The following is a 15,003-nucleotide window of genomic DNA, read 5'->3' as shown; positions in this document are numbered from 1 at the left end:
CTTTTTACAATTTACATTTTTAAAAGCAAAATAACTGAAAACAGGATAAAACAAAGGGAAGTAACAAAAATGTATTTCAATTTGGCGTGTGCCATAAACAGAAGCTACATAGAGTAATTGATAATCCAACACCTTATGATTGTTCAATCAAACTATTATCACTTGTTAATTAGCCTTTAACAAGGATTAAAATCTCCACATGTTGCGTAATCAGGTTACACCGGATACGTTCGATAAACCTCGGGCTTTTACAACTTAAAAAATCTCGGGTTTTTACGATCTCAATGATAAATTTTGTAAACAAAATAGTAAAAATGGCGACTGAAAATTTTCATTCATGATTTTTTTTTTTGCACGGGAGTTTTTCCTCTTCGACGGGAGGACGGGAGGGGACCCCTGAAAACGGGAGTTTTGTACTCCCGTCGGGAGGTTCACATGTATGTCTATTTTGATAGAATTTTATTAAAGCATATATTTTTATTAAAAAATATACCATAAAGTTTTCTGTCTTGTGCAATCCAATACGAGATATTTGATTGATTGATTGTTGGTTGCTTTACGCCTCATTAGCACAACAAGGCTATATCGCGGCGAGAGCTAGTTCGAATATTTTTTAGCGATCGAGATATTTGAACAACTATCTGTAGCATGACAACAAACTCTGTTACCTGTACCTTTTATCGTATTTTTGTTTTCCAAAATGTTTGTCTCCATCAACCAAGACAACTCAACAACAAAGGCCAATAGGGCAATATTGTACATGATAAAACACACAAAATGTAAAAAAATGTATATTTTCTAATTCATAGATTTATAAAAATCACATATAAATTGTATATCAATATAGCATTAAAAAATAGTTCATATTTATTGGTTAATAAGGCACTCGGGTTGAAAATCAAATATTGCACTTTTAACATTTACTGAGCAAACATAAACAAGTGTTGGCATATACGAGTCTATTCTCACTCATACATGACTATGCATGAATATAATTATGTAGACTTTCTCTGACCTCAATTCCAAATTCTTCACATGGTTTTTTTAACAGTTGTATTAGGTGTAAGAAACACATGTGTTATATTCATATTAAAACTGTTTTATACACCTTTTTTCTATTAGGAAATATGCACAACTTGAACTTTTGTTGTTACAGGAACCTTTGTGATGTGAGAAATGACTGCAATTGTAATTTGTATTTTTAAATTAATTGCATTAATCAGCAGAAAATTATTTCATATAACCAAGACCAAACATTTGTAAAGAATCTTACTATACAAATCCTTGACAAGACAGAGGAAAGAAGATTAGAAAACACAACCAATGTAAAAGTATATCTTCAGGTTACAACGATAGAAAGCAATTAAAATGATGTTATTTCAATTTCCCCCTCCTCCTCCTTCTCTTCATTTTCTGCTTTGTATATTTGTTCATTCTGGTCGGGCAGTGTTTCAAATTTAACTTTTTGTTTTAAATCTGAATTTGAATCTTCTTTTGTAGAAATTATCTCCCCTGATTTCCGATCTTGACTTCCTTCCAGTTCACTATCAGTTTTTCTACTTAAATGTTTATGAGATGAACTTTGATCTGGATTGTCATCTGTATCAGTATCACTTGCTTCAATCTTAGAAGGAAAGACTGTCATAACTCTATTAAATTTCTTTTTAGAACTTTTTCGTCTTTTAATTCCATTGTCTTCCACTTCATCATCATCAATATCATCATCAGTGTCTCCTGTTTCCATATCAAATGTAAACACCTCCTGTCCGTGAGATGGACCAGCTCCTATTGTATTATCATTATCTCCTTTCTCCGATCCTTCGACCACGGTCTCAATCCTGATCTCCTTATCCTGTAGAGCATCCTCTGCATTACCGCTGGCTGATGACGTGGAATCTATCTCATTCTCTAACCCACTGTCATAGCCATTCAGACTCATCTCCCTAGCTCCATCAATGGCAGGAGGTTGTAGACCTGCATCTATAGGTTCCAGTGGAAGATCTAAGACAACTTCTTGTGATTCATACTCTCTCTTCCTGCGAACAGTCTCACTTTCAATCACGTTAGTAGCAGGCCTAAAAAATAAGTAATATCTGTTAATACTGTTACAAGAATATTTAAGCTCACTGAAAACATTTCCTAGTCCTTGTTTAATACGAATTAACTAAATATCTTATTCGAATACTTATATTTCATCAAATGAAACCTTTTTAAATACTGACCACTGACATAAACTAAGGTAACTTTATCCATTGCTATGTAAATTTTAACTATTTTCTTCTTTATGTACAGTATCAAATATAACATGTGTTACAATATGTTCTTGTTTCTGTCTTCGGCACTGTATTGTATAAGTACCTAGCTGGTAAATTATTGTAAAAATTAGCATTGGTTTCACTAACTTACTTCAAATTTAACAATAGAAGACACTTTTTTGTTTAGATAAGAATAAATTGTAAAGGAGGAGATACATCAATATCTTTCTAAAATACATCTTGTAGTAAATATTAATAACAAGATCTCAAAATGAGGCTATATAGGCACATGCCTTTCCAGTTTTTACACAAGAAGTTTGAAGCCCTGATTCAAATAAGTAAGAAATAAAAGAAGATTGTGTCTGAGGACACAAATGCATTTACTCTAGCTTTGCAGTTTTCCAAGTTCAAAAGGGGCATAACTCTAGAACAGTAGATGACTCACTGTCCAAATTCAAACTGTACCTGCATGTTGCGCTTCTAAGCATTGTAAATGAGTTTCTTTGAAATCGGTTGAGACAAACTTAAGTTAGAGTGTGGAAAAAGGGATAGACGGATGAAAAGACAGAAGAGCTAAAGGGTTACACTTGCTTACAGTGGGGGCATAATAAATCCTATGATTTAGTTTAAACATATTTATTTATAGTGGATTGGGAAACAAGTTATTACAACTTATATTTATCCCTTTTCACTTTGCGGGTGTGAGTGCTGCCTTGTAGCGGAATATTAGCATGCTCTATTGCGAAATTTCAAAGGTGTCTTTTACATGCAAGAGATATGGCTATCTCTAAACAAGGCTCAGCGATTTATTGTCCCCTTTGGATGAACTATCATCATTTCTCAAGACCATACTAGCAAATGGTGCCATGGGAAAGCAAAAAATTCAGTCCCTGAAATTTTCTCCCCAGAATTGGGATCAAACCAGGTACCTTTGTTTTAGTAGTCTGATGCACTAACCACTTGATTTTTACAGAAATGGAACAACAACAAAAAACTATTTCAAACAGTGTTGATGTTAGTAAATAACAAACAGTTTAGAAAGTTAAGATTGGAAGCACATATGTAAATCAAAATTGTTAATAATATCAACAAATAATGAATAAATGGTGCAGTTCTAAACAACATATAGACAATATTTTCAAATCAAATTTGCTTCAGTGAAACAGTTTCAGAGGAGATATGGAAAACAGAAAGTTTGACTGACAATTACTCATATATGACACACACAAAAGTAAAATCTACACAATTTGCATAAGAGCATCTAAATAGTAGAAATCTACAAAACAAATAGTTATATAATTCCTATTTATAAGGAAATTATAGAGAAATAAATATCCATAGTTCTACTCTGAATATATTGCTAAACTAAATAAACTTAATAAGCATAAAATATATCTATAGTTGGGTGGATCATATCATCAACAAAAGTATACATAAACTAAAATATAATATTAGACAGAATAAAAATAAACTTTCTGGTTCTCAGATACCATCATGTTAATTAAAACATGGTTCTCAGATACCAAGTTGTTAATTTAAACAAACACCAACCATATATTATTTTTTTACAGATACCTTAATTGCTCATGAATGTATGTGAAATCAAGCTCAACATGTAGTTTTCAGTCTATATTTATATAGGTTTCCCCTTTCAAAATTGAAAAATTTCTATTTTCATTATCTATTATAAAACATGTGATATATTGTATAAACACATGTACATAGAACCCAGAACATGGCTGACTGTAACCATGGTATTGTAAAACCATCAAGTATATGAGAACCAGGTAATTCTATGGTTAAATATATAATTGGAAGTAGTAACCTTTTGAATTCACCTGTTAGTATTTCCTGATTAAGCATAGATAAAAACAAAACATGCATATCAATCTATCAGTTCATGCTAGATAAACCTTTTTCTTACCATATAAATATACACAGCTGAAAAATTGTAGGTAATTATTTTAAATGTTTATTTCAACTTTGCAAATTAACCAAAAAAAAAGACTTTATATGTATTGGTTTAATACACATACTTTCAAAAACAACAGCTAAACCTATATTTTTTGATGATTTTAATTGTGATGTCAAAGATTTACAATCATTACAACAGTCATCTCCGACAAATAAGTTTGTTTGACCAGACTTTCACAAAAATTAAAGATTCTGAGATGATATGGTTAGAAGAATGACTCTTTTCACCTTACATCCCTTCAAACATAACCTTTATATTTCTGCATATCAAGTCAGAGAATATCTTTAAAAAGTCAATTATTGTGTTACTTTTGGATACTTTTTTCATCTTTTTTTGTACATCCTCAAGTCCGGATGAAAATGTTTTTTTTCTTTGGTGATAAAATTTGTCATTCAGTGAATTGGGTTGCTTAGATTTGTGATAATCTTAATACCTGCCATCACATTTTCAAAGCAAACTATAACTTGCTGCTCATAAGGTTCAAACCCTGTTTTTTTCTCTTCTCTGACAGATTAAAAAAGACCTTGGACCAGACAAAAGAAACCCTTTTTTTATAAGAATTATTTTTATCTGTTCTGAAAGTATAACTTACAGTTGATCTTCCCTTTCAGTAAACCTTGTTTCAGTAAAGGCTGGGTTGATATATCCGTTGTCATTCTGTCTCATAACTACTGAGCCATTGGCATGGGAGGAATTAATACTGTTCAGTTCCCATTGTTTGTCTTTTGCTGTTGTGTGTGATCTCTTAAATCTGACAAAATAACGCACATTACTTTGAATGGACTTTCTGAACCTTTTCTTGACATTACTTAAGATTTGATCGACTAAAACAGTTTCTGTTGATCTAAAGTACTGTAAATTCAGAAACTATTGCAAAGTTTTTATTAAAGCGAATAATGTGACTGAGTGAGGATTTCAATAATAAAAACTTTCTTATATCTGATACATTTATCTGTATGCAGATTTTCCTGAAATAGTAATTATTAATCTAGCATATTTGTCCATTTTACAAATATTGCCAAAATAAATGCACAAAATAATTTCTGAATTTACAGTATTTTAAAGATAATAGGAGAAATGCTGCGATTGCTCAAAGTTCTTTATTATTTCAGGGCAACAAACAATTGATAGTTTCAATCATATTATCATTTTAAAAGATTATGTAAAGCTGACCCTTTTTTTAAGAAAAAAAAATGGCGGGAACATAAGGTAATTTTAACTTACTGTTTCCAAGTATAGTTAGCAGCTATTAAAGCCAGTAAACTGGAAACTAATATGACAACACCTATTGTCAACAATGCTATTTCTGCCTCTGACATCTTGTGAGGCACCAGTGGGGAATGATATGTTATCACTTTTATTTCAGGTGGACTAAATAAGGAAGCAATCTCTTTACTCTTCTCATGAATTATTCTGTAAAGGAAATATATAATACAATAGTCCATAATTCTGTAATTCAGAATTGTAATGATTCATAAGTTATGTTAAAATATTTAAGTAGTAAATAGACCTACAAAAAAGTTACTGAGACATAATAAGTTCTAAGGATGATTAAATAAAGACACTTCAACTTTTTTTTATCTACATGACCAACAATGAGTTCCATACAAACACAACAGCAGGTGTCTCAATATTAGGAGATACACGTACGAGGTTTATATCAATAAAACAGCAATTCAACAACAATATTATTTCAAACATGTAAAGAAGAGGTCAACATGCGGTCTTCAAGGACAGACAAGTATATAAAACATATTTGAACTGTTAAATGGCAGAGTTTAGACAAAATCTAATAATGCTGTCGATATAAAATTATTTTTGAATTTACCTGAATGATGTCTGCTGAGGTAGTATGAATCCTCCTGTCTCATTGATACCATGGAAGTAAATGTCTGTCCTGCAAAATAAAATATTTTAACAATAATTAATGTTATCACCAAGTGAATCTTCTCTTATTATGACATAGCTAGAATAAAATATGAAGTTTCAAAATGCAATGACCCTAGATGTGGCAATGTGAATACTTGATCTCAAATAACATAAATAAACAGCAAAAGGATTTTCCAAATACAGATATAAATTTCAAAAGGAAAATCTAATTTACTGTATTTGTATGCTGCATTTGTAAGGAAAGGTATGTAAGACAGACTGGTAATTCTATTTGTGAAAGGTATGTAAGATAGACTGGTAATTCTATTTGTGAAAGGTATGTCAGACAGACTGGTAATTCTATTTGTGAAAGGTATGTCAGACAGACTGGTAATTCTATTTGATATGTCAGACAGACTGGTAATTCTATTTGATATGTCAGACACACTGCTAATTCTCTTTGGTATGTCAGACAGACTGGTAATTCTATTTGGTATGTCAGACAGACTGGTAATTCTATTTGGTATGTCAGACAGACTGGTAATTCTATTTGTGAAAGGTATGTCAGACAGACTGGTTATTCCATTTGATATGTCAGACAGCCTGGTAATTCTATTGTGAAAGGTATGACAGACAGACTGGTAATTCTATTTGTGAAAGGTATGTCAGACAGACTGGTAATTCTATTTGTGAAAGGTATGTCAGACAGACTGGTGATTCTATTTGTGAAAGGTATGTCAGACAGACTGGTAATTCTATTTGATATGTCAGACAGACTGGTAATTCTATTTGATATGTCAGACACACTGCTAATTCTCTTTGGTATGTCAGACAGACTGGTAATTCTATTTGGTATGTCAGACAGACTGGTAATTCTATTTGGTATGTCAGACAGACTGGTAATTCTATTTGTGAAAGGTATGTCAGACAGACTGGTAATTCCATTTGATATGTCAGACAGCCTGGTAATTCTATTGTGAAAGGTATGACAGACAGACTGGTAATTCTATTTGTGAAAGGTATGTCAGACAGACTGGTAATTCTATTTGGAAAGGTATGTCAGACAATCTGGTAATTCTATTTGGTATGTCAGACAGACAGGTAGTTCTATTTGGAAAAGTATGTCAGACAGACTGGTAATTCTATTTGGAAAGGTATGTCAGACAGACTGGTATTTCTATTAAGAATGTCAGACAGACTGGTAATTCTATTTGGTATGTCAGACAGACATGTAATTCTATTTGCAAAGGTATGTAAGACAGACTGGTAATTCTATTTGATATGTCAGACAGAATGGTAATTCTATTTGTGAAAGGTATGTCAGACAGGCTGGTAATTCTATTTGTGAAAGGTATGTCAGACAGACTGGTGATTCTATTTGTGAAAGGTATGTCAGACAGGCTGGTAATTCTATTTGTGAAAGGTATGTCAGACAGACTGGTAATTCTATTTGGTATGTCAGACAGACTGGTAATTCTATTTGGTATGTCAGACAGACTGGTAATTCTATTTGTGAAAGGTATGTTAGACAGACTGGTAATTCTATTTGGTATGTCAGACAGACTGGTAATTCCATTTGATATGTCAGACAGACTGGTAATTCTATTTGTGAAAGGTATGTTAGACAGACTGGTAATTCTATCTGGTATGTCATACAGACTGGTAATTCTATTTGTGAAAGGTATGTCAGACAGACAGGTAATTCTATTTGGTATGTCAGACAGACTTGTAATTCTATTTGTGAAAGGTATGTCGGACAGACTGGTAATTCCATTTGATATGTCAGACAGACTGGTAAAATTCAATTTGTGAAAGGTATGTCAGACAGACTGGTTATTCCATTTGATATGTTAGACAGACTGGTAATTCTATTTGGTATGTCAGACAGACTGGTAATTCCATTTGATATGTCAGACAGACTGGTAGTTCTATTTGTGAAAGGTATGCTAACCAGACTGGTAATTCTATTTGGTATGTCATACAGACTGGTAATTATATTTGTGAAAGGTATGTCAGACAGACTGGTTATTCCATTTGATATGTCAGACAGACTGGTAATTCTATTTGTACAAGGTATGTCAGACAGACTGGTAATTCTATTTGTGAAAGGTATGTCAGACAGACTGGTAATTCTATTTGTGAAAGGTATGTCAGACAGACTGGTAATTCTATTTGGTATGTCAGACAGACTGGTAATTCTATTTGTGAAAGGTATGTTAGACAGACTGGTAATTCTATTTGTGAAAGGTATGTCAGACAGACTAGTAATTCTATTTGTGAAAGGTGTGTCAGACAGACTGGTAATTCTATTTGGTATGTCAGACAGACTGGTAATTCTATTTGTGAAAGGTATGTCAGACAGACTGGTAATTCTATTTGGTATGTCAGACAGACTTGTAATTCTATTTGGTATGTTAGACAGACAGGTAGTTTTATTTGTGAAAGGTATGTTAGACAGACTCGTAATTCTATTTGGTATGTTAGACATACTGGTAATTCCATTTGATATGTCAGACAGACTGGTAATTCTATTTGTGAAAGGTATGTCAGACAGGCTGGTAATTCTATTTGGTATGCCAGACAGACTGGTAATTCTATTTGGTATGTCAGACAGACTGGTAATTCTATTTGTGAAAGGTATGTTAGACAGACTGGTAATTCTATTTGTGAAAGGTATGTCTGACAGACTGGTAATTCTATTTGTAAAAGGTATGTCAGACAGACTGGTAATTCTATTTGGTATGTCAGACAGACTGATAATTCTATTTGTGAAAGGTATGTTAGACAGACTGGTAATTCTATTTGTGAAAGGTATGTCAGACAGACTGGTAATTCCATTTGATATGTCAGACAGACAGGTAGTTCTATTTGTGAAAGGTATGTTAGACAAACTGTTAATTCTATTTGTGAAAGATATGTCAGACAGACTGGTAATTCTATTTGTGATTGGTATGTCAGACAGACTGGTAATTCTATTTGGTATGTCAGACAGACTGGTAATTCTATTTGTGAAAGGTATGTCAGACAGACTGGTAATTCCATTTGATATGTCAGACAGACTGGTAATTCTATTTGTGAAAGGTATGTCAGACAGACTGGTAATTCCATTTGATATGTCAGACAGACTGGTAGTTCTATTTGTGAAAGGTATGTCAGACAGACTGGTAATTCCAGTTGATATGTCAGACAGACTGGTAATTCTATTTGTGAAAGGTATGTCAGACAGACTGGTAATTCTATTTGGTATGTCAGACAGACTGGTAGTTCTATTTGTGAAAGGTATGTCAGACAGACTGGTAATTCTATTTGATATGTCAGACAGACAGGTAATTCTATTTGGTATGTCAGACAGACTGGTAGTTCTATTTGTGAAAGGTATGTCAGACAGACTGGTAATTCTATTTGATATGTCAGACAGACTGGTAATTCTATTTGTGAAAGGTGTGTCAGACAGACTGGTAGTTCTATTTGATATGTCAGACAGACTGGTAATTCTATTTGGTATGTCAGACAGACTGGTAGTTCTATTTGTGAAAGGTATGTCAGACAGACTGATAATTCTATTTGATATGTCAGACAGACTGGTAGTTCTATTTGTGAAAGGTATGTCAGACAGACTGGTAGTTCTATTTGGTATGTCAGACAGACTGGTAGTTCTATTTGTGAAAGGTGTGTAAGACAGACTGGTAATTCTATTTGTGAAAAGTGTGTCAGACAGACTGGTAATTCTATTTGGTATGTCAGACAGACTGGTAGTTCTATTTGTGAAAGGTATGTCAGACAGACTGGTAGTTCTATTTGTGAAAGGTGTGTAAGACAGACTGGTAATTCTATTTGTGAAAAGTGTGTCAGACAGACTGGTAATTCTATTTGGTATGTCAGACAGACTGATAGTTCTATTTGTGAAAGGTATGTCAGACAGACTGGTAGTTCTATTTGGTATGTCAGACAGACTGGTAGTTCTATTTGTGAAAGGTATGTCAGACATACTGGTAATTCTATTTGTGAAAAGTGTGTCAGACAGACTGGTAATTCTATTTGGTATGTCAGACAGACTGGTAGTTCTATTTGTGAAAGGTATGTCAGACAGACTGGTAGTTCTATTTGTGAAAGGTATGTCAGACAGACTGGTAATTCCATTTGATATGTCAGACAGACTGGTAATTCTATTTGTGAAAGGTGTGTCAGACAGACTGGTAATTCTATTTGGTATGTCAGATAGACTGGTAGTTCTATTTGTGAAAGGTATGTCAGACAGAATGGTAGTTCTATTTGTGAAAGGTATGTCAGACAAAATGGTAATTCCATTTGATATGTCAGACAGACTGGTAATTCTATTTGTGAAAGGTATGTCAGACAGACTGGTAGTTCTATTTGTGAAAGGTATGTCAGACAGACTGGTAATTCCATTTGATATGTCAGACAGACAGGTAGTTCTATTTGTGAAAGGTATGTTAGACAAACTGTTAATTCTATTTGTGAAAGATATGTCAGACAGACTGGTAATTCTATTTGTGAAAGGTATGTCAGACAGACTGGTAATTCTATCTGGTATGTCAGACAGACTGGTAATTCTATTTGTGAAAGGCATGTCAGACAGACTGGTAATTCCATTTGATATGTCAGACAGACTGGTAATTCTATTTGTGAAAGGTATGTCAGAGGACTGGTAATTCCATTTGATATGTCAGACAGACTGGTAGTTCTATTTGTGAAAGGTATGTCAGACAGACTGGTAATTCCATTTGATATGTCAGACAGACTGGTAATTCCATTTGATATGTCAGACAGACTGGTAATTCTATTTGTGAAAGGTATGTCAGACAGACTGGTAGTTCTATTTGTGAAAGTTATGTCAGACAGACTGGTAATTCTATTTGATATGTCAGACAGACAGGTAATTCTATTTGGTATGTCAGACAGACTGGTAGTTCTATTTGTGAAAGGTATGTCAGACAGACTGGTAATTCTATTTGTGAAAGGTGTGTCAGACAGACTGGTAGTTCTATTTGATATGTCAGACAGACTGGTAATTCTATTTGGTATGTCAGACAGACTGGTAGTTCTATTTGTGAAAGGTATGTCGGACAGACTGGTAATTCTATTTGATATGTCAGACAGACTGGTAGTTCTATTTGTGAAAGGTATGTCAGACAGACTGGTAGTTCTATTTGGTATGTCAGACAGACTGGTAGTTCTATTTGTGAAAGGTGTGTAAGACAGACTGGTAATTCTATTTGTGAAAGGTGTGTCAGACAGACTGGTAATTCTATTTGGTATGTCAGACAGATTGGTAGTTCTATTTGTGAAAGGTATGTCAGACAGACTGGTAGTTCTATTTGTGAAAGGTATGTCAGACAGACTGGTAGTTCTATTTGGTATGTCAGACAGACTGGTAGTTCTATTTGTGAAAGGTGTGTCAGACAGACTGGTAATTCTATTTGTGAAAGGTGTGTCAGACAGACTGGTAATTCTATTTGGTATGTCAGACAGACTGGTAGTTCTATTTGTGAAAGGTATGTCAGACAGACTGGTAGTTCTATTTGTGAAAGGTATGTCAGACAGACTGGTAATTCCATTTGATATGTCAGACAGACTGGTAATTCTATTTGTGAAAGGTGTGTCAGACAGACTGGTAATTCTATTTGGTATGTCAGACAGACTGGTAGTTCTATTTGTGAAAGGTATGTCAGACAGAATGGTAGTTCTATTTGTGAAAGGTATGTCAGACAGAATGGTAATTCCATTTGATATGTCAGACAGACTGGTAATTCTATTTGTGAAAGGTATGTCAGACAGACTGGTAATTCCATTTGATATGTCAGACAGACAGGTAATTCTATTTATTAAAGGTATGTCGGACAGACTGGTAATTCTATTTGTGAAAGGTATGTCAGACAGACTGGTAGTTCTATTTGTGAAAGGTATGTCGGACAGACTGGTAGTTCTATTTGGTATGTCAGACAGACTGGTAGTTCTATTTATGAAAGGTATGTCGGACAGACTGGTAATTCTATTTGTGAAAGGTATGTCAGACAGACTGGTAATTCTATTTGTGAAAGGTATGTCAGACAGACTGGTAGTTCTATTTGTGAAAGGTATGTCAGACAGACTGGTAATTCTATTTGATATGTCAGACAGACAGGTAATTCTATTTGGTATGTCAGACAGACTGGTAGTTCTATTTGTGAAAGGTATGTCAGACAGACTGGTAATTCTATTTGTGAAAGGTGTGTCAGACAGACTGGTAGTTCTATTTGATATGTCAGACAGACTGGTAATTCTATTTGGTATGTCAGACAGACTGGTAGTTCTATTTGTGAAAGGTATGTCGGACAGACTGGTAATTCTATTTGATATGTCAGACAGACTGGTAGTTCTATTTGTGAAAGGTATGTCAGACAGACTGGTAGTTCTATTTGGTATGTCAGACAGACTGGTAGTTCTATTTGTGAAAGGTGTGTAAGACAGACTGGTAATTCTATTTGTGAAAGGTGTGTCAGACAGACTGGTAATTCTATTTGGTATGTCAGACAGATTGGTAGTTCTATTTGTGAAAGGTATGTCAGACAGACTGGTAGTTCTATTTGTGAAAGGTATGTCAGACAGAGTGGTAGTTCTATTTGGTATGTCAGACAGACTGGTAGTTCTATTTGTGAAAGGTGTGTCAGACAGACTGGTAATTCTATTTGTGAAAGGTGTGTCAGACAGACTGGTAATTCTATTTGGTATGTCAGACAGACTGTTAGTTCTATTTGTGAAAGGTATGTCAGACAGACTGGTAGTTCTATTTGTGAAAGGTATGTCAGACAGACTGGTAATTCCATTTGATATGTCAGACAGACTGGTAATTCTATTTGTGAAAGGTGTGTCAGACAGACTGGTAATTCTATTTGGTATGTCAGACAGACTGGTAGTTCTATTTGTGAAAGGTATGTCAGACAGAATGGTAGTTCAATTTGTGAAAGGTATGTCAGACAGAATGGTAATTCCATTTGATATGTCAGACAGACTGGTAATTCTATTTGTGAAAGGTATGTCAGACAGACTGGTAATTCCATTTGATATGTCAGACAGACAGGTAATTCTATTTATGAAAGGTATGTCGGACAGACTGGTAATTCTATTTGTGAAAGGTATGTCAGACAGACTGGTAGTTCTATTTGTGAAAGGTATGTCGGACAGACTGGTAGTTCTATTTGGTATGTCAGACAGACTGGTAGTTCTATTTATGAAAGGTATGTCGGACAGACTGGTAATTCTATTTGTGAAAGGTATGTCAGACAGACTGGTAATTCTATTTGTGAAAGGTATGTCAGACAGACTGGTAGTTCTATTTGTGAAAGGTATGTCAGACAGACTGGTAATTCTATTTGATATGTCAGACAGACAGGTAATTCTATTTGGTATGTCAGACAGACTGGTAGTTCTATTTGTGAAAGGTATGTCAGACAGACTGGTAATTCTATTTGATATGTCAGACAGACTGGTAATTCTATTTGTGAAAGGTGTGTCAGACAGACTGGTAGTTCTATTTGATATGTCAGACAGACTGGTAATTCTATTTGGTATGTCAGACAGACTGGTAGTTCTATTTGTGAAAGGTATGTCGGACAGACTGGTAATTCTATTTGATATGTCAGACAGACTGGTAGTTCTATTTGGTATGTCAGACAGACTGGTAGTTCTATTTGTGAAAGGTGTGTAAGACAGACTGGTAATTCTATTTGTGAAAGGTGTGTCAGACAGACTGGTAATTCTATTTGGTATGTCAGACAGATTGGTAGTTCTATTTGTGAAAGGTATGTCAGACAGACTGGTAGTTCTATTTGTGAAAGGTATGTCAGACAGACTGGTAGTTCTATTTGGTATGTCAGACAGACTGGTAGTTCTATTTGTGAAAGGTGTGTCAGACAGACTGGTAATTTTATTTGTGAAAGGTGTGTCAGACAGACTGGTAATTCTATTTGGTATGTCAGACAGACTGGTAGTTCTATTTGTGAAAGGTATGTCAGACAGACTGGTAGTTCTATTTGTGAAAGGTATGTCAGACAGACTAGTAATTCCATTTGATATGTCAGACAGACTGGTAATTCTGTTTGTGAAAGGTGTGTCAGACAGACTGGTAATTCTATTTGGTATGTCAGACAGACTGGTACTTCTATTTGTGAAAGGTATGTCAGACAGAATGGTAGTTCTATTTGTGAAAGGTATGTCAGACAGAATGGTAATTCCATTTGATATGTCAGACAGACTGGTAATTCTATTTGTGAAAGGTATGTCAGACAGACTGGTAATTCCATTTGATATGTCAGACAGACAGGTAATTCTATTTATGAAAGGTATGTCGGACAGACTGGTAATTCTATTTGTGAAAGGTATGTCAGACAGACTGGTAGTTCTATTTGTGAAAGGTATGTCGGACAGACTGGTAATTCTATTTGGTATGTCAGACAGACTGGTAGTTCTATTTATGAAAGGTATGTCGGACAGACTGGTAATTCTATTTGTGAAAGGTATGTCAGACAGACTGGTAATTCTATTTGTGAAAGGTATGTCAGACAGACTGGTAGTTCTATTTGTGAAAGGTATGTCAGACAGACTGGTCATTCTATTTGTGAAAGGTATGTCGGACAGACTGGTAATTCTATTTGTGAAAGGTATGTCAGACAGACTGGTAGTTCTATTTGTGAAAGGTATGTCAGATGTCAGACAGACTGGTAATTCTATTTGTGAAAGGTATGTCAGACAGACTGGTAGTTCTATTTGTGAAAGGTATGTCAGACAGACTGGTAGTTCTATTTGGTATGTCAGACAGACTGGTAATTCTATTTGTGAAAGGTATGTCAGACAGACTGGTAATTCTATTTGTGAAAGGTATGTCAGACAGACTGGTAATTCTAT

General features: G+C 34.4%; 1 protein-coding gene across 1 annotated transcript in view; it reads right to left on the bottom strand.

Annotated features, from left to right (window-relative positions):
- Positions 1 to 493: 493 nt before the first annotated feature.
- The window catches only part of LOC134726604 (protocadherin Fat 4-like), a 63,917-nt gene continuing 49,407 nt past the window's right edge, over positions 494 to 15,003 (bottom strand). Inside the window, exons 36-39 of the mRNA XM_063591014.1 lie at positions 6,059 to 6,127; positions 5,455 to 5,643; positions 4,823 to 4,981; positions 494 to 2,075 (exon numbers count right to left, since the gene is read on the bottom strand). Of these exons, the coding sequence (XP_063447084.1) occupies positions 1,364 to 2,075; positions 4,823 to 4,981; positions 5,455 to 5,643; positions 6,059 to 6,127 (1,129 nt within the window). The 3' untranslated portion in view covers positions 494 to 1,363. The remainder of the gene's footprint in view (positions 2,076 to 4,822; positions 4,982 to 5,454; positions 5,644 to 6,058; positions 6,128 to 15,003) is intronic.

The sequence above is a fragment of the Mytilus trossulus genome, chromosome 7, assembly GCF_036588685.1.
Source record: "Mytilus trossulus isolate FHL-02 chromosome 7, PNRI_Mtr1.1.1.hap1, whole genome shotgun sequence".
In the NCBI taxonomy this organism is placed as follows: domain Eukaryota; kingdom Metazoa; phylum Mollusca; class Bivalvia; order Mytilida; family Mytilidae; genus Mytilus; species Mytilus trossulus.
Note: the sequence above shows the minus strand (reverse complement) of the source record. Positions and strands in the feature narration are given on the sequence as shown.